The sequence below is a fragment of the Cololabis saira genome, chromosome 16 (genome assembly GCF_033807715.1).
Source record: "Cololabis saira isolate AMF1-May2022 chromosome 16, fColSai1.1, whole genome shotgun sequence".
Classification (NCBI taxonomy): domain Eukaryota; kingdom Metazoa; phylum Chordata; class Actinopteri; order Beloniformes; family Belonidae; genus Cololabis; species Cololabis saira.
The window spans coordinates 39389335-39410469 of NC_084602.1; the positions used below are offsets into that span (position 1 = coordinate 39389335).

The window sequence follows — 21135 nt, forward strand, 5'->3', positions numbered from 1 at the left end:
TGTATTTGATGTAAGCCCAGTGGATATTTAAAGCTTACAGAAGGCTGCATTTAACTGCTGCTATGTCATTCCTGCAGTATTTCTGCAGGTGTTTTGGTCACTGCTATTATTTGTAATATATTATATTATTTGTAATCAGCACAAATTATCTGTCCCCATATGATAAAATCCACCATCCCCCCTGATTTTTTTTTAACTAGCAGCACATTTTGGAAATAACTTGAGAGCTATATACTATGCAAAACAACACAACACATAAGATCAACATGGAAGGGAAGAACATTATTACTTATGTTGTGCCACAAAGGGGGTGCTGGTTCAGTTATCTTCGACAATTATTAATGAATTCATAAAGTTGATTATTTATCAAATTGAATTATCAAAATGAATTAATCAAAACGGGGCACCACCTGATGTAATCAGGAAAATGATAACTAAACAGCAAAATCAGTCTCAAGGTAAGTTATTCCTCAGAACAACAGTTCAATTCAATTCAATTCAATTTTATTTATATAGCGTCTAATACAACAGATGTTGTCTCTAGACGCTTTACAGAGACCCAGAACATGAACATAAACATAAACATAAACATAAACATAAACATAAACCCCCGAGCAATTATTATATAAACAATGGCAGGTAAAAACTCCCTTAGTGGGAGAAAAGCCTTAAGCCAAACAGTGGCAAGGAAAAACTCCCCTTTAGGAGGGAAGAAACCTTGAGCAGGACCAGGCTCATAAGGGGGGACCCTCCTGCCGAAGGCCAGACTGGGGGAGTCAGGGACGTCGACAGCACAGCAGGCAGGTGGAAGCAGCAGCGGGATGACCAGAGGTGGGGGGGGGGGGCGTCAGCAGCACACAACAGTCATGTGGAAGCAGCAGCGGGATGACCAGAGGGGGGGGGGGGCGTCAGCAGCACACAACAGTCATGTGGAAGCAGCAGCGGGATGACCAGAGGGGGGGGGGGGGTGCAGGCAGGCGGAAGCAGCAACAGCAGACATCCACGTAGGCAGGTGGAAGAAGCAATGGGATGACCAGAGGGGGGGGAGGGCCGGGAACACAGGCCAGAACGCAGCTCCTGAGGCTCCGGCCTGCAAACATACACAAAAGAGAAAAGGTGAAGGAAAGAGTCCGAGCACAGACCTTTGCAACCAGCAGCTGTGACAAATATGTATAAAATAAACACAAACAACTTCTCTCATTCAAATGAATCAGGCTTTATTGACACTGAACAGCTGACTGGCAATATGTGTATTATGTGCAGCCTTGTATCGTCTGGCGTAACGTTAAAATATAATAAAGAAACGTCTCGTAATGTACAGCGTTGTACAGTGATATAAACATCGTATATGAATATAGTCAGATAAAAATCACATTACCGTTCCCGCTGTATGTTTAAACCATGGATGTAAACACTGTGGTTCAGTCAGCAGCGCCCCCTGCAGGTTTGGAGCACTTCCGGTTGTAGTGACCGGTTATAAAGCGTTTTTCTTTTGAAGATGGTTTCTTGTTTTATATCGTTTTGTGCTTTGCATCGTTTCTCTATTTGCAGCTCGTTTGATGATGCTGCATTTGTCTGTTTTTTGCAGCACGTTTTTTCATTTGCACCACGTTCCTCTTTTTGTACCTCGTTTTGAATTTGTGAATCTGAATCGTTTCTGTACTTGAAGCCGTTTTCCTTAACTGAGACGCATTAGGCCGTTGCAGTGCGTTTGGCCCTTGTCGGCCACCGTACCCAATACTCTTCCGTATGATCTTAGTCTCGTGGTATTTCAAGATACTTTAGTCTGCATGAGTTTGTGTCTCTAATTCACCAGACTGGTGCAGGTGTCTGCGTCTGATGAGGTTTGGCCTCCAGCTTTTTGTAGAGGAAGCAGCAGCCTTGAATCGCTGTGTGACTCGCTGCACAGAAGAACTCTGCAGAGTCTGCCGGGTTCAGGTGGGAGATGATGAGCTGCGCTCTGCTCTTGGAGTGTCCCGTAACGTTGAAGCGGCTTTCAAAGCTCTTCTCGGGACTGTAGTTTTCATTGTACAGGAGTCCGATCAGCTCCACGGCCCGCCGGCCTCCCGCCGCCGACTTCTGTCTGTACCAGAGCATGTAGGGATAGTTGGTGTCTCCATGGTAACAGTCAAGACTGACCTCTGGTCCAGGTTCTATCAGAACAGACGTGGGTGATTGTTGGATCACAGGTGATGATGCAACAACGTCTAGAAGTTAGAAAGAAAACCGTCAGTAGATGAGTATGTTACTGTGACGTTTGTAAAGACGGTTTAATCATCTGACCTGCAAACAAAAACAAATAAAGCAAAGTGATGAACATTTTCATTTGACTTGATGGAGAAACGTCTGCAGCTCTAACGTTCCTGGTATCTTCTACATAGATGCACAAAGTGAGATAAGTCTTTTATGTACATTTTTAATGAAGTGGGTGGAGCTTAAGGCTTCCACTCAACTTAACTTCATTGTCCTCTGATGTTTACGCAGCAAGACCTCAAAACAGACAAGGTGAAGGACAACAAAGCATGAAATGCAGCGTGTACATGACATGAGATTCAAAAATAAATTAAGGAAAGCAGTACTTAGCAAGGAAGTCAATTTTAGTTAGTTGGTTTATTCTGAAATTCTTGGTTTATTCTGAAATGACTGAGTAATTCTGAAAGGGAATATTTTTGGTTGTTTGGTTCTGGCTGGTTTCAACAATTTAAGGGTTGAATTCCATTACATCTCAGATCATTTTTGTTTAGATTTAGTTATGTTTTAATAATGTTTTAAGTATTTTATAGTTTTATGTGTGCAATGTTGGACCCCAGGAAGAATAGTCTTCACTGCAGTGAGGAACAATGGGGATCCGTAATAAATAAATAAATAAATAAATAAATGAGGTCACGTATCAATGCATGAACGGATGAAAATGTCTGCACCCCGAGGTTCAAAGGGATGTCAGTACTGGGCTGAGTTTTGATGGTGTCCATTCTAATACCTGATCTTCATAGCTGCATCTCCAGGTGAGCTTTGGTACCAGAACATCAGCATGTGGACGCTTTGGTTGTGGCTGCAGGAAGTCTGGACTTTACCATCAGGACGTCTGATGACATCAGACTGAGAGTGACTTTGAGACTCAGAATAAATCAGGACAAAAGCAATAAAAGTGGAAAACAACAATTAAATCATGATACAAGTTAAAAAACAATTTCCCCAGTTGTTTCACAGGTGGTTCCAGACAGATAATTACCCGACTGGAAACAGAGCAAACTGATCATGATGTCATTCCCAAGGACGACGTTTCCCAGAAGACCTTCAATGAAGAATATGTTTGTTTGTTTGTATGTTTATTTCGGTCATTTCCAAATTAAGAATTCAAATACAAAACAAAATGAAATAAAAGAAAACAACAAATAAACATGAAGTTAATGCTAATATTGCATTAGACCAGAATATATAAACAAAACAAGACCGAAAAGGTGTAGGCTGAAGCTTATGTAGCTTATTACCCTTTTATAATCAATTTCTGTCAGCTCCTACATACTGATACAGAGCAGTAAATCAATTGCAAGAAAAACATTTCATATACTTTTTGTATATTGAAAACATTCAATATACTATATAAACCTATTATCTATTTAATTTTGACACTTACATAAACACTCATACAACACGATGATACTTGATGAGCATCTTGTTCTTCAATATTTTTTTTTTAATATTTGCTATGTACTGCACTCTTTAATTTCCATTTCAAAAACATTCCACAGATTAACCCCATAAACTGAAACACGTCTATGTTTGACATCCGTTCTGTTCATTGTTTTTGTAAACTGTGAATTTAACTTTCAGAGTGACTTTTATAAACTTTAATGAGGAACAAAGACCGAACCCGTCTGGTCTGAAGTTTGCACAGGAAGTGACATCATCGCTGCGGTGGCTGGCAGAGCTGATGGCATCAAACACAGATGGGAGCAGTTTGAGTTCACGTGTAAAACCAGAAGTTTTCAAGAAAGTGGCATCTGAGTTTTTGTTCGGGGGAGTGTGTGTTTTTAGATGATGTGCATACGAAGCTGCACAGTAGTAAACAGTGTTGGGCAAGTTACATCCAAAATATAATACATTATATATTACTAGTTACTGTCATTTGAAAGTAATTAGTTACATTACAATATTACTATATCTGAATTGTAATGCGTTACACTACTTGTGTATTACTTTTGAGTTACTTTCAACAAAATAGCAAAAAAAGATAAATCTTGTCCCACTGGCAGATTTTTCTACTTATTTCAAGTGAAAATTTACTTGAAACAGGTGAAAATTGTCTAATAAGTTATTTTTCTGGTGTTATTTTTCTGGTGATGACTCTAAATGTTGAAATAGCAGTAAAACCACATTCATTGATGAAATGACATAAGGGATGGAAAGGAGGGATGGCAGTTTTACAGGGGGGATGATTTGGACCGTTTTTATTTCAGGGATGATTTGGACTGTTTTTATTTCAGGGGGGGATGATTTGGACCGTTTTTATTTCAGGGGGGATGATTTGGACTGTTTTTATTTCAGGGGGGATGATTTGGACCGTTTTTCTTTCAGGGGGGATGATTTGGACTGTTTTTATTTCAGGGGGGGATGATTTGGACCGTTTTTCTTTCAGGGGGGGGGGGGGGGGGATTTGGAGGGGTGCCATCACATCACCCCTCATCCCCCCTCAACTCGAATACTGCTCACACGGAACTCAGAACTTCTTCATAAATAACTCCCAGAGAGAAAAAAACACCAGCAAGCTAACAAACAAACCAATAAAGCTCTTAAAGTTAACAAAACGAACCAGCAATCAACCTCTCCTCCTGATGGGCTGCAGGTGTGGTTTAAGGCTGATTTATGGTTCCGCGTTACACCAACGCAGGCCATACGCCGTGGGTTACGCAAACTACTGCGTACCCTACGGCGAAAGCTCTGCGTCGATTTAACGCGGAACCATAAATCCGCTCTCACAGCGCGACTGACTGTGAGCCCGGCTCGTGTCCTCGCCGCGCGCAGCTCCTCGCCGACTCCGCGCTCATATATATTTAATAAATGTATAAAGCCCATATATTAATAAGGGGGCGAGCCCTAACGCTGAGACCATGGTAGATTTAAGTTACACGCGGACACGCCGCACTGTTGACTTTTCCCTGCCGGCTCTGCTCACTGAACAGTCCCCACACAAACAGTGTCCAGCGGCGCTACGTTCCGCCGCGCCGCGTTCCCAACGCTTTTTTCTGTTGTCGGGATGTCTCGCGGACGCGGTGTTGGTGAATTCTTTAAAAAACAATAGCTAAACGGGTTAAAATGCGTTGTAACGCGCGTTACTTAGATTGTAACGAGTAAAATATTACCGAAAATTTATTAGTAATGCGTTATATTACTGCGTTACAGCAAATAGTAATACATTACTGTAATTGCGTTACTTTTGTAACGCGTTACCCCCAACACTGGTAGTAAACGGCGGTGTGTTCAGTCTTCAGGTCGACCATGAACAGAGACGCGTTCTGCGCTCTCTCTCCGCTCAAATCTCCGGTGATTTTAAAGTCCTTTTCAAACGGCTTCTCATTTTCTGATTTGTCGTAATTCAGATGTCCGATTCTCTTCAGAGCCGGGTCTCCAGGGAGTTTCTGGTACCACTGCATGAGCGTGTAGTCGCTCTTCTTGTGGCTGCAGACCAGCTGGACTTGGTCTCCAGGACTTCTCAAAGCTGCTGGAGGTGTTTGGTTGACTTCAACCCCCAGACACAGACCTGGGAAGAAGGAACACAAGTTAAATGTGCTAAACCTTTGAATGAAAAGGGGTTCTTAATGATCAAAGTGATTACCCATGAGACAAAATGAAAAGATTATTGCTGGCATGATGATCTCCTGTAACTTGAGGGGGTCTGAAATCTCTGCATCTTCTAAACCTCCTCCGCTCCTTTTTAAAGCTGCTAGTTGGAGTATTTCTGGAGCTCCAGCACCACCTACTGGACAAATATTCCTGAAATGAGGAGCAGTTGTTCAGCTGTTCCCACTTCTCACATCTCTGTCAGGCTGCAAGTCTTTCCCAGTCAGAGCCCCGGTCTCCATGCTGTCCTTGATGGATGGATGTTTGGTCTGAGAGCCAAAGCAGGTGGGGTTAAAGGCACCACTCTCCAGTCACAACCTCCCATTCCAGTCCTGACTGTAATCAGAGACCACATCCTGGTTTGGTTGCAGGTGCAGAAGGGCTGTGAGGAGGTTTTTGTATTGAGGAGCTCTGAGATGTTTCACTGTGGAGACTAGCAGCACAGAAGTAAACTGCACTGCTGACTTCTTCAATCTTTAACGTGCAGGTTTTTCCTTTATTTGCATCTCCTGTGATCTTCACTTTCACTCCAATTTCTGGTTTTCCAAAACTCTCCTGCATGTATCCGAGGAGCTGCAGGCGTCCGTCTGATTGTTTGTACCACAGTATTACATTATAGTTGTCGATACTGTGTGAACAGTGGATGTCGGCGGTTTGTCCAGATTTTAGGAACATCTCAGCTGGATTCTGGTGGACTTTGTCACTGAGAGAGGAACCTGTGGAAACGACATCAACTAAGCCACATTACAAAATACAAACAAGATACTTTCAAGGATGGAGATGAAGACGAAGCTCAGCTTGAAAACAACATTTGGTTGTTTACCTGAAACCTGGATGAAGTCAAAGGTTGTGTAGAAGACGGTGATGATCATGTAGAGTTTCATGACTCCAATCAAACACGTTGTTTTTTATCTCTGACTTGTACACACATCTACTGATTACTAACTTTTCATCTGTGGACATATTTAGTCATCAGGAAACAGTTTCTACGTGGGCGGACATTAATACCTTGTTTATCTGAACTACAGACATACTGCCCCCTGCTGGAGATGATTCAAATAACAAATACGTGGATGACAACACAAACCCTGGTCGAATGTTACACAATCTACAACACATGGAAGAAAGGAAGAGTTGCAGGAGGGCGGGGATTCACCTTTACATGTTATTCCATCCTTCCAGCTGCTCTACTGGTGATCACATGACAAATGAAAGTACAAAAACGTGTATTGTGTTTGGTATTGTGTGGTAACAGCTGTGTTTCTTCTGGCTTCATAGACAAATAGAGCTGCGTATCATCAGCATAGCAATGAACGTAATATTGCAAAGATTAGGAAAATCTTCTCGCAGAGTGATGCAGAAAAAATAGTTCATGCGTTTGTATCTTCTAGACTTGATTACTGTAATGTGTTATTAGCAGGATGTCCAAGTAATTTGCTGAATAGGCTCCAGCTGATCCAAAATGCAGCAGCGCGAGTGCTGACAGGAATCAGCAGGAGAGACCACGTCTCTCCAGTGTTAGCGTCGCTCCATTGGCTACCCGTGAAATTCAGAATCCAATTTAAAATTGTATTACTTGCTTATAAAGCCCGAAACGGCCTAGCTCCACATTATTTGCAAGACCTGATAGTGCCTTATGTTCCTGGCAGAGCTCTCTGCTCTCAGAGTGCAGGTTTACTCGTAGTTCCTAGAGTATCCAAATGTAGATTTGGAGGGCGGGCGTTCTGCTATCAGGTACCACTACTATGGAACCAACTTCCAATCTGGGTTACCTTTAAAACTAAACTTAAAACCTTTCTGTTTAGTAAAGCCTATAGTTAGTGTTTAGTAAACCTCTAGCTGGTGTTGGTAAATCTCTAGGTAGTGTAAACTCTAGTGTGTTAGAGTCAGTAGTCATAGTTGCAGCTATAGAATAAGACTATAATAGTTAGTCTTAAATATAGCTTCGTGGTAGATATGCTGCTATAGGTCTATGCTGCAGGGGGGCACCGACATGATCCGCTGGGCGGTGCTTCTCACCCTTCTTCTCCATTTCCATTTTTAGTTATTCTAAGTATCTCATAGCTATAATTTTTGTCCATTGATCCTATAGTTTCTTGTGCTGGCCCCCTTTTTTCTCTTTTGTGCATGTGTGCAAGCCGGAACTTGCACACATGCCGGGAGCTGCGTGCTGGCCTGCGGTCCCGGTGCCCCTAATGAAATTGAAATTGAATTGAACAGTGATGCTATGATTCTGGATTATACTTCTCAAGGGCTGCATGTGTAATCTGAACAAGATTGGGCCTAGCACTGAACCCTGAGGAACACCATAGTAGATCCTCGTCTGTTCTAAAGAACGGATGATCAAATGATTAACCAAAATCAGAAAAGGTAATTTAATATCTCACATCTGGTCATTTTTTATCAGCCTGCTACTATTGTAACATGGTACCATGGAGATGGTACTATTAAAGTACATCACATCAGCACGTTTTACTTCAATCATCTGTCCCGTTTTAACATAGAGATGAAAACTGTTGACAGAGTCTTCAGAGTGTCGGTGTAGCTGGTGTCTGCTGCAGGTGTTCAGGAGTCTGAAGGTCTCGTCTGCCAGTCAAACAGATAAACTGAGGTTTTTGTAGAGACTTTGTGGGAATCTGCAGCACTGTGTTGACTAGCAGCACAGAAATACACGGCACTGTCGTTCAGTTTCAGGTTAGAAACTGTGAGGCTGGACTGCTTTTGACCATCTCCGTCAAAGCTGATTTTTCCCTTCACATCCTCTTCAGGATTTGGAAATTTCATGTTCAGATATCCCAGCAACTTCAGAGCTCCGTGTTTGTCCTGTTTGTACCACAGAATGACTTGATAACTTTGTATTTCATGTGAACATTTGATCTCACTGTCCACAGATTCACCATCTCTCTTGAAGATGGCAGGAGGAGTTTGGTCGACCCGTTTGGTGTCAGAGGCGCCTGTGGAGCAGCAGAAATATTTTTAAGAGTAGGAATTGTTAACTTGCCTTGATCTTCCTCCAGAATCTTTGTTCCTTACTTTTATTTCCTGGGAAATACAAGAACAATAACATGCAGATGATGAATGTGATGTTGAAGGAGTTTGAGTTTGAGGCTCTGCATCCAGCTCCCATTTCAGGTCCTGTTTGTTCCACCAGCAGATGAAACCTTTGATGGTGTCGTTGTCAGAGCAGGAGTCTCAGAGACGTCTGCATCGCTGCTGCAGCAACAAGGAAGAACAACAACTGTGTTGATTCGTTACAATTGTTGAGGTCTGTCTCCACCTGCTGGAGGGAAAATCTACGTTTGTGAAAGAGGAATAGTTGGTCTGAGAGCCAAAGCAGGTGGGGTTAAAGGCACCACTCTCCAGTCAGAACCTCCCATTCCAGTCCTGATTGTAATCAGAGACCACATCCTGGTTTGGTTGCAGGTGCAGAAGGGCTGTGAGGAGGTTTTTGTAATGAGGAGCTCTGAGATGTTTAACTGTGGAGACTAGCAGCACAGAAGTAAACTGCACTGCTGACTTCTTCAATCGTTAACGTGCAGGTTTTTCCTTTATTTGCATCTCCTGTGATCTTCACTTTCACTCCACTTTCTGGAAACGGACTGGTTCCGTACATGTATCCGAGGATCTGCAGGCGTCCGTCCGATTGTTTGTACCAGAAGATTCGGTCGTAGCTGTCGATACTGTGTGAACAGTTGATGTCAGCAGTTTCTCCTGATTTTAGGAACATCTCAGCTGGATTCTGGTGGACTTTGTCACTGAGAGAGGAACCTGTGGAAACGGCATCAACAACAAGCAAAGTGCAACACAGAAATCAAGAAATTCCTTAAATTACACTATGAATAGAAGATGGTAGAAAATAAAAACAGATTTGGTTGTTTACCTGAAACCTTTCGGAAGTCTGAGGTTATGGTGAAAACCACCATGATCATGTAGAGTTTCATGATTAAACTTAAAACCATCTTTGTTGGTGCTGTCTTGTATTCATGTCTATTGATTAATCACTTTTCATTTTTGCTCATATTTCTGTACCAGGAAGTGGTGTTTAGGTGGGCGGAGTCTTGATGGGCTTTTCTTTTTTCAATTCAATTTTATTTTATTTATACATAAAGCCTGGATCTGGATCTTAAGGAGGGAACCTCCTGCTGAAGACCAGCTGGGCAGAGCAGGAAAAGGGAGAGCAGATAGAGAGAATGAAGAACAGAGAAATGAGAGACACAGACACAATGGCTAACTGGTGAACTACAGGCATGACTATTGTTACGAAACCCCTGGTCAGGCCATGTACAGGTGTTAAGACCAAGGGTCACATAGCATGACATTTAAACCAGTAGGGAACCCAAGCATTAAAAGGTGCAAATAACGGAGACAACACAGTTTTTAACTGGTGTGCTTGATTTTACTTACACTCCAGCAAGATATTTACAATATTTACAAATGTACCAAGTAACAAAACAAAAGTATGCCACTGCCAGGGGACGTGGATGTTGCCAAAATAACAAATTAAGCAGCTAAGGAAATACACAGTTCTATCTAACTGTCTAATAAGGAAACTAAAAGCCTGTCTGCCTAACTACACTAACCAGTGGGACAAAAATACAGTAGTGGCAACCATCCCTTACCTAATGTGACTAAACATAGATTCTAACTACGTGATGCCTGTGTATAGGGGCCCCCGTCTTACCTGTCCCAAGGCAGGGCATATACACCAGAATATTTAGCAGAACAATAACAGCAGGGTGTGCTTCTGGACTCTAGCAAGCAGCCATCAACTTGCTATCAGAGAGAGAGCCAGAAGGAACTGGCAATCAGCCCTTTTATAGGGCACAGGTGGAGTTGATTGGAGGAGGGCACAGGTGGAGATGATTGGTGGAGGGTACAGGTGGAGATGATTGGTGGAGGGCAGAGACAGGGAACCAGAGGCTGGCCAATGAGAGATGGGTGGTGAATGGCTGCTGGTTATGGACCTCACCTGCAGAGAATGAGTGGTAGGGAGGGGAGGAGAAGGTGGAAGAGAAATGCAGAGCCACAGAGAATCCTACCTCTGTGGCACGTAACAACTATATACAGTAATGTCGACAACAGACACTGAGGTGGTTATAGTGGGCGGAACTTCAGGTCAGGATGTCAGCAGGAATCAAACAGACATCTATACAGACAGGTGGAAGCAGCAGTGGGATGATCAGAGGGGGGGACTGCAGGTCAGCATGCAGCTCCTGAAGCTCTGGCCTGCAGACGTGCACAGAAGAGAAAAGGAGGGGGCAGACCAGCACAACAAACTACAAGAAAAATGGAGAACAATTATGGTGATGAGATACTTCTAATTAATAACTGAGGGTTGATTGGAAGAAAGGAAAGAGAAGGAAGGGTGAGGGGTAATGCCCAGTGGATCATGTTGGCTTCCCCCTGCAGCGTAGCTCTATAGCAGCATATCTAGGATGAAGCTCTGTTTCAGACCAGCTGCTCTAGTCTGGTCCTGTAGCTGGAGCTATGTATACTGACCCTAACACACTATGAACACAGATATTTGAATGGGATTTTTTGTGGTTTATTTTTTGGATTTTTTGGAGATGATGTTCCTAATCTTTGCGATATTTTGGAGATAGAAAAACACTGCTTCACAAGACGGAGATGGAAAAACGCTGCTTCACAAACCCGATTAATATGATGTTTAAACCACAAATCCTGATCAAAATGACTCCAAGGATTCTTACAGTATCACTGGAGGCCATTGCAACACTATCTAATCGCTTCCTGAGGTGTTTGGGACCAAAACTAATAACCTCTGTTTTGTCAGAGCTTATATACATACAATTTGTGTACATCCAGTCCTTGATGTCCCTAAGACATGCCTGAAGTTTAGCTAACAGTTCTGTTTCTTCTGGCTTCATAGACAAATAGAGCTGCGTATCATCAGCAATGAACATTGATGCCGTGATTCTGGATTAAACTTCCCAAGGGCTGCATGTATAAACTGAACAAGATTGGCTCTAGCACTGAACCCTGAGGAACACCATAGCAGATCCTCGTCTGTTCCGAAGAACAGACGATCAAGTGTTTTTCCAAAATCAGCAGTGTTTACTTAATATTTCAAATCCGGTCTTTTTTCTCATCCTGGTACCAGAGAAGTTACTATTAATGTACATCACATCAGCAAGTTTTACTTCAATCATCTGTCGTGTTTTATCATAGAGGTGAAAACTGTTGACAGAGTCTTCAGAGTGTCGGTGTAGCTGGTGTCTGCTGCAGGTGTTCAGGAGTCTGCAGGTCTCGTCTGACAGTCAAACAGATGAATTGAGGTTTTTGTAGAGACTTTGAGGGAATCTGCAGCACTGTGTAGTTTAGCAGCACAGAAATACACGGCACTGTCGTTCAGTTTCAGGTCAGAAACTGTGAGGCTGGACTGCGTTTGACCATTTCCATCAAAGCTGATTTTCCCCTTCACATCTTCTTCAGGATATTTGTTTCCCAGGTTCAGATATCCCAGCAACTTCAGAGCTCCATGTTTGTCCTGTTTGTACCACAGAATTACATCATGGTATTGTATTTCATGTGAACATTTGATTTCACTGTCCACAGATTCACCATCCCTCTTGAAGATGGCAGGAGGAGTTTGGTCTACCCGTTTGGTGTCAGAGGCGCCTGTGGAGCAGCAGAGAGAGTTTTAAGAGCTGGAAATTTTAACTTGCTGTGATCTTCCTGCACAATCTTTGTTCCTTACTTCTATTTCCTGGGAAATAGAAGAACAATAACATGCAGATGATGCATGTGATGTTGAAGGAGTTGGAGTTTGAGGCTCTGCATCCAGCTCCCATTTCAGGTCCTGTTTGTTCCACCAGCAGATGAAACCTTTGATGGTGTCGTTGTCAGAGCAGGAGTCTCAGAGACGTCTGCATCGCTGCTGCAGCTAACAAGGAAGAACCACAACTGTGTTGATTCATTACAATTGTTGAGGTCTGTCTCCACCTGCTGGAGTGAAAATCTACGTTTGTAGAAGAGGAATAGTTGGTCCGAGAGCCAAAGCAGGTGGGGTTAAAGGCCCCACTCTCCAGTCAGAACCTCCCATTCCAGTCCTGATTGTAATCAGAGACCACATCCTGGTTTGGTTGCAGGTGCAGAAGGGCTGTGAGGAGGTTTTTGTATTGAGGAGCTCTGAGATGTTTCACTGTGGAGACTAGCAGCACAGAAGTAAACTGCACTGCTGACTTCTTCAATCGTTAACGTGCAGGTTTTTCCTTTATTTGCATTTCCTGTGATCTTCACTTTCACTCCACTTTCTGGATTTCCAGAACCCTCCAGCATGTTTCCGAGGAGCTGCAGGCGTCCGTCTGATTGTTTGTACCACAGTATTACATTATAGTTGTCGATACTGTGTGAACAGTGAATGTCGGCGGTTTGTCCAGATTTTAGGAACATCTCAGCTGGATTCTGGTGGACTTTGTCACTGAGAGAGGAACCTGTGGAAACGCCATCAACTAAGACACATTACAAAATACAACCCAGAAGCTGTCAAGGATGGAAATGAAGACAAATTTCAGCTTGAAAACAACATTTGGTTGTGTACCTGAAACCTGGATGAAGTCAAAGGTTGTGTAGAAGACGGTGATGATCATGTAGAGTTTCATGACTCCAATCAAACACGTTGTTTTTATCTCTGACTTGTACACACATCTACTTATTACTAACTTTTCATCTGTGGACATATTTAGTCATCAGGAAACAGTTTCTAGGTGGGCGGGACATTAATACCTTGTTTATCTGAACTACAGACATACTGCCCCCTGCTGGAGATAATTAAAATAACAAATACCTGGATGGAAACACAAACCCTGGTCGAACGTTACACCATCTACAACACATGGAATAAAGGAAGAGTTGCAGGAGGGCGGGGATTCACCTGTACATGTTATTCCATCCTTCCAGCTGCTCTACTGGTGATCGCATGACAAATGAAAGTACAAAAACGTGTGTACTTTTGGTATTGTGTGGTAACAGTTGTGTTTCTTCTGGCTTCATAGAAAAACAAAGCTGCGTATCATCAGCATAGCAATGAACGTAATATTGCAAAGATTAGGAAAATCCTCTCGCAGAGTGATGCAGAAAAACTAGTTCATGCGTTTGTATCTTCTAGGCTAGATTACTGTAATGCGTTATTAGCAGGATGTCCACGTAATTTGCTGAATAGACTCCAGCTGATGCAAAATGCAGCAGCACGAGTACTGACAGGAATCAGCAGGAGAGACCACGTCTCTCCAGTGTTAGCGTCGCTCCATTGGCTACCTGTAAAATTCAGAATCCAATTTAAAATTGTATTACTTGCGTATAAAGTCCGAAACGGCTTAGCTCCGCATTATTTGCAAGACCTGATAGTGCCTTATGTTCTTGGCAGAGCTCTCTGTTCTCGGAGTGCAGGTTTACTCGTAGTTCCTAGAGTAAACTCGTAGTATCCTCTCTTCTCCATTACCATTTTTATTTATTATAAGTATCTCATAGCTAACATTTTTGTCCATCACTCCTGTAGTTTCTTGTGCCGGCCCCCCTTTTTTCTCTTTTGTGCATGTTTGCCGGCCGGAGCTCCAGGAGCTGCGTTCAGGCCTGCGCCCCCCCCCCCCCCCCTTCTGGTCATCCTGCTGCTGCTTCCACCTGCCTACTGTGTGCCGCTGACGTCCCCGACTCCACCAGTCTGGCCTTCGGCAGGAGGGTCCCCCCTTATGATCCAGGTCCTGGTCCAGGTTTCTTCCCTCCTAAAGGGGAGTTTTTCTTGCCACTGTTTGGCTTAAGGCTTTTCTCCCACTAGGGGAGTTTTTACCTGCCAGTGTTTATGTAATAATTGCTTGGGGGTTTTTGTTCATGTTCTGGGTCTCTGGAAAGCGTCTACAGACAACATCTGTTGTATTAGACGCTATACAAATAAAATTGAATTGAAATTGAATTAAACAGTGATGCTGTGATTCTGGATTATACTTCCCAAGGGCTGCATGTATAACCTGAACAAGATTGGGCCTAGCACTGAGCCTTGCAGAACACTGTAGCAGACCCTCTTCTGATCTAAAGAACGGATGATCAAATGATTTACCAAAATCAGCAAAGGTAATATAATATATCACATCTGGTCTTTTTTCTCATCCTGGTACTATTGTAACATGGTACCATGGAGATGGTACTAGTAAAATGTACATCACATCAGCAAGTTTTACTTCAATCATCCGTCGTGTCTTATCATAGAGGTTAAAACTGTTGACAGAGTCTTAAGAGTGTCGGTGTAGCTGGTGTCTGCTGCAGGTGTTCAGGAGTCTGAAGGTCTCATCTGCCAGTCAAACAGATAAATTGAGGTTTTTGTAGAGACTTTGAGGGAATCTGCAGCACTGTGTAGTTTAGCAGCACAGAAATACACGGCGCTGTCGTTCAGTTTCAGGTCAGAAACTGTGAGGCTGGACTGCTTCTGACCATCTCCGTCAAAACTGATTTTTCCCTTCATATCTTCTTCAGGATTTTGAAATTTCCCATTCAGATTTCCCAGCAACTTCAGAGCTCCATGTTTGTCCTGTTTGTACCACAGAATTACATCATAGTTTTGTATTTCATGTGAACATTTGATCTCACTGTCCACAGATTCACCATCTCTCTTGAAGATGGCAGGAGGAGTTTGGTTGACCCGTTTGGTGTCAGAGGCGCCTGTGGAGCATCAGAGAGAGTTTTAACAGTAGTGAATGTTAACTTGCCTTGATCTTCCTCCACAATCTTTGTTCCTTACTTTTATTTCCTGGGAAATACAAGAACATTAACATGCAGATGATGAATGTGATGTTGAAGGAGTTGGAGTTTGAGGCTCTGCATCCAGCTCCCATTTCAGGTCCTGTTTGTTCCACCAGCAGATGAAACCTTTGATGGTGTCGTTGTCAGAGCAGGAGTCTCAGAGACGTCTGCATCGCTGCTGCAGCTAACAAGGAAGAACAACAACTGTGTTGATTCATTACAATTGTTGAGGTCTGTCTCCACCTGCTGGAGTGAAAATCTACATTTGTGAAAGAGGAATAGTTGGTCTGAGAGCCAAAGCAGGTGGGGTTAAAGGCACCACTCTCCAGTCAGAACCTCCCATTCCAGTCCTGATTGTAATCAGAGACCACATCCTGGTTTGGTTGCAGGTGCAGAAGGGCTGTGAGGAGGTTTTTGTATTGAGGAGCTCTAAGATGTTTCACTGTGGAGACTAGCAGCACAGAAGTAAACTGCACTGCTGACTTCTTCAATCGTTAACGTGCAGATTTTTCCTTTACTTGCATCTCCTGTGATCTTCACGTTCACTCCACTTTCTGGATTTCCAGAACCCCCCACCATGTATCCGAGGAGCTGCAGGCGTCCGTCTGATTGTTTGTACCAGAGGATTCGGTTGTAGCTGTCGATACTGTGTGAACAGTTGATGTTGGCGGTCTCTCCAGATTTTAGGAACATCTCAGCTGGATTCTGGTGGACTTTGTCACTGAGGGAGGAACCTGTGGAAACGGCATCAACTAAGACACATTACAAAATACAAACAAGATACTTTCAAGGATGGAGATGAAGATGAAGCTCAGCTTGAAAACAACATTTGGTTGTTTACCTGAAACCTGGATGAAGTCAAAGGTTGTGTAGAAGACGGTGATGATCATGTAGAGTTTCATGACTCTAATCAATTTTTTATTGCTGACTTGTGCACACATCTACTGATTACTCACTTTTCGCCTGTGGGCATATTTAGTCATCAGGAAAATTTCTAGGTGGGCGGGGCTTCAATGACTTGTTTATCTAAACTACATGTGTAAACTACAGACATACTGCCCCCTGCTGGAGATAATTAAAATAACAAATACCTGGATGGAAACACAAACCCTGGTCCAACTTTACACAATCTACAACGCATGGAAGAAAGGAAGAGTTAAAGGAGGATGGGGATTCACCTTTTCATGTTATTCCATCCTTCCAGCTCCTCTACTGGTGATCACATGACAAATGAAAGTACAAAAACGTACATACGTACTTTTGGTATTGTGTGGTAACAGTTCTGTTTCTTCTGGCTTCATAGACAAATAGAGCTGTGTATCATCAGCATAGCAATGAACGTAATATTGCAAAGATTAGGAAAATCCTCTCGCAGAGGGATGCAGAAAAACTAGTTCATGTGTTTGTAGACTAGACTAGATTACTGTAATGTGTTGTTAGCAGGATGTCCAAGTAATTTGCTGAATAGGCTCCAGCTGATCCAAAATGCAGCAGCACGAGTGCTGACAGGAATCAGCAGGAGAGACCACGTCTCTCCAGTGTTAGCGTCGCTCCATTGGCTACCTGTAAAATTCAGAATCCAGTTTAAAATTTTATTACTAGCGTATAAAGCCCGAAACGGCTTAGCTCTGCATTATTTGCAAGGCCTGATAGTGCCTTATGTTCCTGGCAGAGCTATCCGTTCTCGGAGTGCAGGTTTACTTGTAGTTCCTAGAGTATCCAAATGTAGATTTGGAGGGCGGGCGTTCTGCTATCAGGCAACATTACTATGGAACCAACTTCCAATCTGGGTTAAGGAGGCTGACACCACCTCCACCTTTAAAACTAAACTTAAAACCTTTCTGTTTAGTAAAGCCTATAGTTACTGTTTAGTAAACCTCTAGCTGGTGTTGGTAAATCTCTAGGTAGTGTAAACTCTAGTGTGTTAGAGTCAGTAGTCATAGTTGTAGCTATAGAACAAGACTATAATAGTTAGTCTCAAATATAGCTTGGTGGTAGATATGCTGCTATAGGCCTATGCTGCAGGGGGCACCGACATGATCCGCTGGGCGGTGCCTCTCACCCTTCTTCTCCTCTCCTCTTCCCTTCCTCTCTTCTCCATTTCCATTTCTAGTTACTATAAGTATCTCATAGCTATAATTTTTGTCCATCGATCCTGTAGTTTCTCGTGCTGGCCTCCTTTTTTCTCTTTTGTGCATGTTTGCAGGCCGGAACTTCGGGAGCTGCGTGCTGGCCTGCGGTCCCGGCCCGCACCCCCCCCCCTCAAGTCATCCCGCTGCTGTTTCCACCTGCCTGCTGTGCTGCTGACATCCCCGACTCCCCCAGTCTCGCCTTCGGCAGGAGGGTCCCCCCTTATGAGCCTGGTCCTGCTCAAGGTTTCTTCCCTCCTAAAGGGGAGTTTTTCTTTACCACTGTTTGGCTTAAAGCATTTCTCCCACTAGAGGAGTTTTTACCTGCCATTGTTTATGTAATAATTGCTCGGGGGCTTATGTTCATGTTCTGGGTCTCTGGAAAGCGTTTAGAGACAACATCTGTTGTATTAGACGCTATACAAATAAAATTGAATTGAAATTTAATTGAACAGTGATGCTGTGATTCTGGATTATACTTCCCAAGGGCTGCATGTATAACCTGAACAAGATTGGGCCTAGCACTGAACCCTGAGGAACACCATAGCAGATCCTCGTCTGTTCTAAAGAACAGATGATCAAATGATTAACCAAAATCAGAAAAGGTAATTTAATATCTGACATCTGGTCATTTTTTATCAGCCTGCTACTATTGTAACATGGTACCATGGAGGTGGTACTATTAAAGTACATCACATCAGCACGTTTTACTTCAATCATCTGTCCCGTTTTATCATAGAGGTGAAAACTGTTGACAGAGTCTTCAGAGTGTCGGTGTAGCTGGTGTCTGCTGCAGGTGTTCAGGAGTCTGAAGGTCTCGTCTGACAGTCAAACAGATAAATTGAGGTTTTTGTAGAGACTTTGAGGGAATCTGCAGCACTGTGTCGTCTAGCAGCACAGAAATACACGGCACTGTCGTTCAGCTTCAGGTCAGAAACTGTGAGGCTGGACTGCTTTTCACCATCTCCGTCAAAGCTGAATTTTTCCTTCACATCTTCAGAATTTGGAAATTTCTTGTTCAGATATCTCACGTTCAGATATCCCAGCAACTTCAGAGCTCCGTGTTTGTCCTGTTTGTACCACAGAAAGACTTGATAATTTTGTATTTCATGTGAACATTTGATCTCACTGTCCACAGATTCACCATCTCTCTTGAAGATGGCAGGAGGAGTTTGGTCGACCCGTTTGGTGTCAGAGGCGCCTGTGGAGCAGCAGAGAGAGTTTTAAGAGCTGGAAATGTTAAGTTGCCTTGATCTTCCTCCAAAATCTTTGTTGCTTACTTCTATTTCCTGGGAAATACAAGAACATTAACATGCAGATGATGAATGTGATGTTGAAGGAGTTGGAGTTTGAGGCTCTACATCCAGCTCCCATTTCAGGTCCTGTTTGTTCCACCAGCAGATGAAACCTTTGATGGTGTCGTTGTCAGAGCAGGAGTCTCAGAGACGTCTGCATCGCTGCTGCAGCTAACAAGGAAGAACGACAACTGTGTTGATTCATTACAATTGTTGAGGTCTGTCTCCACCTGCTGGAGTGAAAATCTACGTTTGTGAAAGAGGAATAGTTGGTCTGAGAGCCAAAGCAGGTGGGGTTAAAGGCACCACTCTCCAGTCAGAACCTCCCATTCCAGTCCTGATTGTAATCAGAGACCACATCCTGGTTTGGTTGCAGGTGCAGAAGGGCTGTGAGGAGGTTTTTGTATTGAGGAGCTCTGAGATGTGTCACTGTGGAGACTAGCAGCACAGAAGTAAACTGCACTGCTGACTTCTTCAATCGTTAACGTGCAGGTTTTTCCTTTGTTTGCATTTCCTGTGATCTTCACTTTCACTCTTTTTTCTGGATTTTCAGAACCCACCCACATGTATCCGAGGAGCTGCAGGCGTCCGTCTGATTGTTTGTACCACAGTATTACATTATAGTTGTCAATACTGTGTGAACAGTTGATGTCGGCGGTTTGTCCAGATTTTAGGAACATCTCAGCTGGATTCTGGTGGACTTTGTCACTAAGAGAGGAACCTGTGGAAACGGCATCAACTAAGACACATTACAAAATACAAACAAGAAGCTGTCAAGGATGGAGATGAAGATGAAGATCAGCTTGAAAACAACATTTGGTTGTTTACCTGAAACCTGGATAAAGTCAAAGGTTGTGTAGAAGACGGTGATGATCATGTAGAGTTTCATGATTCCAATCAAACACGATGTTTTTATCTCTGACTTGTACACACATCTACTGATTACTCACTTCTCACCTGTGGACGTATTTATTCATCAGGAAACAGTTTCTATGTGGGCGGGGCTTTCGATGCCTTGTTTATCTGAACTTCATGTGTAAACTACAGACATACTGCCCCCTGCTGGAGATGATTAAAATAACAAATATCTGGATGGAAACAAAAGCCCTGGTCGAATGTTACACAATCTACAACACATGGAAGAAATTAAGAGTTGCAGGAGGGCGGGGATTCAACTTCTCATGTAATTCCATCCTTCCAGTTGCTCTACTGGTGATCACATGACAAATGAAAGTACAAAAACGTGTGTACTTGTGGTATTGTGTGGTAACAGTTCGGTTTCTTTTGGCTTCATAGACAAATAGAGCTGCTTATTATCAGCATAGCCATGAACATTGATGCCATAATTCTGGATTATACTTGGCAAGGTCTGCGTTTATAAACTGAACAAGATTGGCTCTAGCACTGAACCCTGAGGAACACCATAACAGATCCTCTTCTGTTTTAAAAAACAGACGATCAAATGATCTACCGAAATCAGCAGGAGTAATTTAACATGTCACTACCCAGTCTTTTTTTCTCATCCTGGTACCAGAGATGGTACTATTAAAGTACATCACATCAGCAAGTTTTACTTCAATCATCTGTCCCGTTTTATCATAGAGGTGAAAACTGTTGACAGAGTCTTCAGAGTGTCGGTGTAGCTGGTGTCTGCTGCAGGTGTTCAGGAGTCTGAAGGTCTCGTCTGCCAGTCAAACAGATAAATTGAGGTTTTTGTAGAGACTTTGAGGGAATCTGCAGCACTGTGTAGTTTAGCAGCACAGAAATACACGGCACTGTCGTTCAGTTTCAGGTCAGAAACTGTGAGGCTGGACTGCTTTTCACCATCTCCGTCAAAGCTGATTTTTCCCTTCACATCTTCTTCAGGATATTGAAATTCCATGTTCAGATATCCCAGCAGCTTCATAGTTCCGAGTTTGTCCTGTTTGTACCACAGAATGACTTGATAACCTTGTATTTCATGTGAACATTTGATCTCACTGTCCACAGATTCACCATCTCTCTTGAAGATGGCAGGAGGAGTTTGGTCGACCCGTTTGGTGTCAGAGGCGCCTGTGGAGCAGAAGAGAGAGTTTTAAGAGTAGGAAATATTAACTTGCCTTCATCTTCTTCCAGAA

General features: G+C 43.1%; 5 gene segments (V, D, J or C); all 5 read right to left on the reverse strand.

Annotated features, from left to right (window-relative positions):
- Window positions 1-6183: 6183 nt before the first annotated feature.
- LOC133462205 (T cell receptor alpha variable 20-like) lies at window positions 6184-6782 on the reverse strand. The segment is given in 2 exon segments: window positions 6184-6557; window positions 6665-6782. Coding segments are annotated over 2 exon segments (435 nt in total).
- Window positions 6783-8406: 1624 nt separating this feature from the next.
- Window positions 8407-15754, reverse strand: LOC133462206 (T cell receptor beta variable 3-1-like). The segment is given in 2 exon segments: window positions 8407-8795; window positions 15593-15754. Coding segments are annotated over 2 exon segments (483 nt in total).
- On the reverse strand, window positions 12092-12727 carry LOC133462814 (T cell receptor beta variable 12-5-like). The segment is given in 2 exon segments: window positions 12092-12480; window positions 12560-12727. Coding segments are annotated over 2 exon segments (483 nt in total).
- LOC133462815 (T cell receptor alpha variable 20-like) lies at window positions 12922-13498 on the reverse strand. The segment is given in 2 exon segments: window positions 12922-13295; window positions 13403-13498. Coding segments are annotated over 2 exon segments (435 nt in total).
- A 269-nt stretch (window positions 15755-16023) lies between the features above and the next one.
- Window positions 16024-16519, reverse strand: LOC133462207 (T cell receptor alpha variable 36/delta variable 7-like). The segment is given in 2 exon segments: window positions 16024-16328; window positions 16436-16519. Coding segments are annotated over 2 exon segments (366 nt in total).
- Between the last annotated feature and the right edge of the window lie 4616 nt (window positions 16520-21135).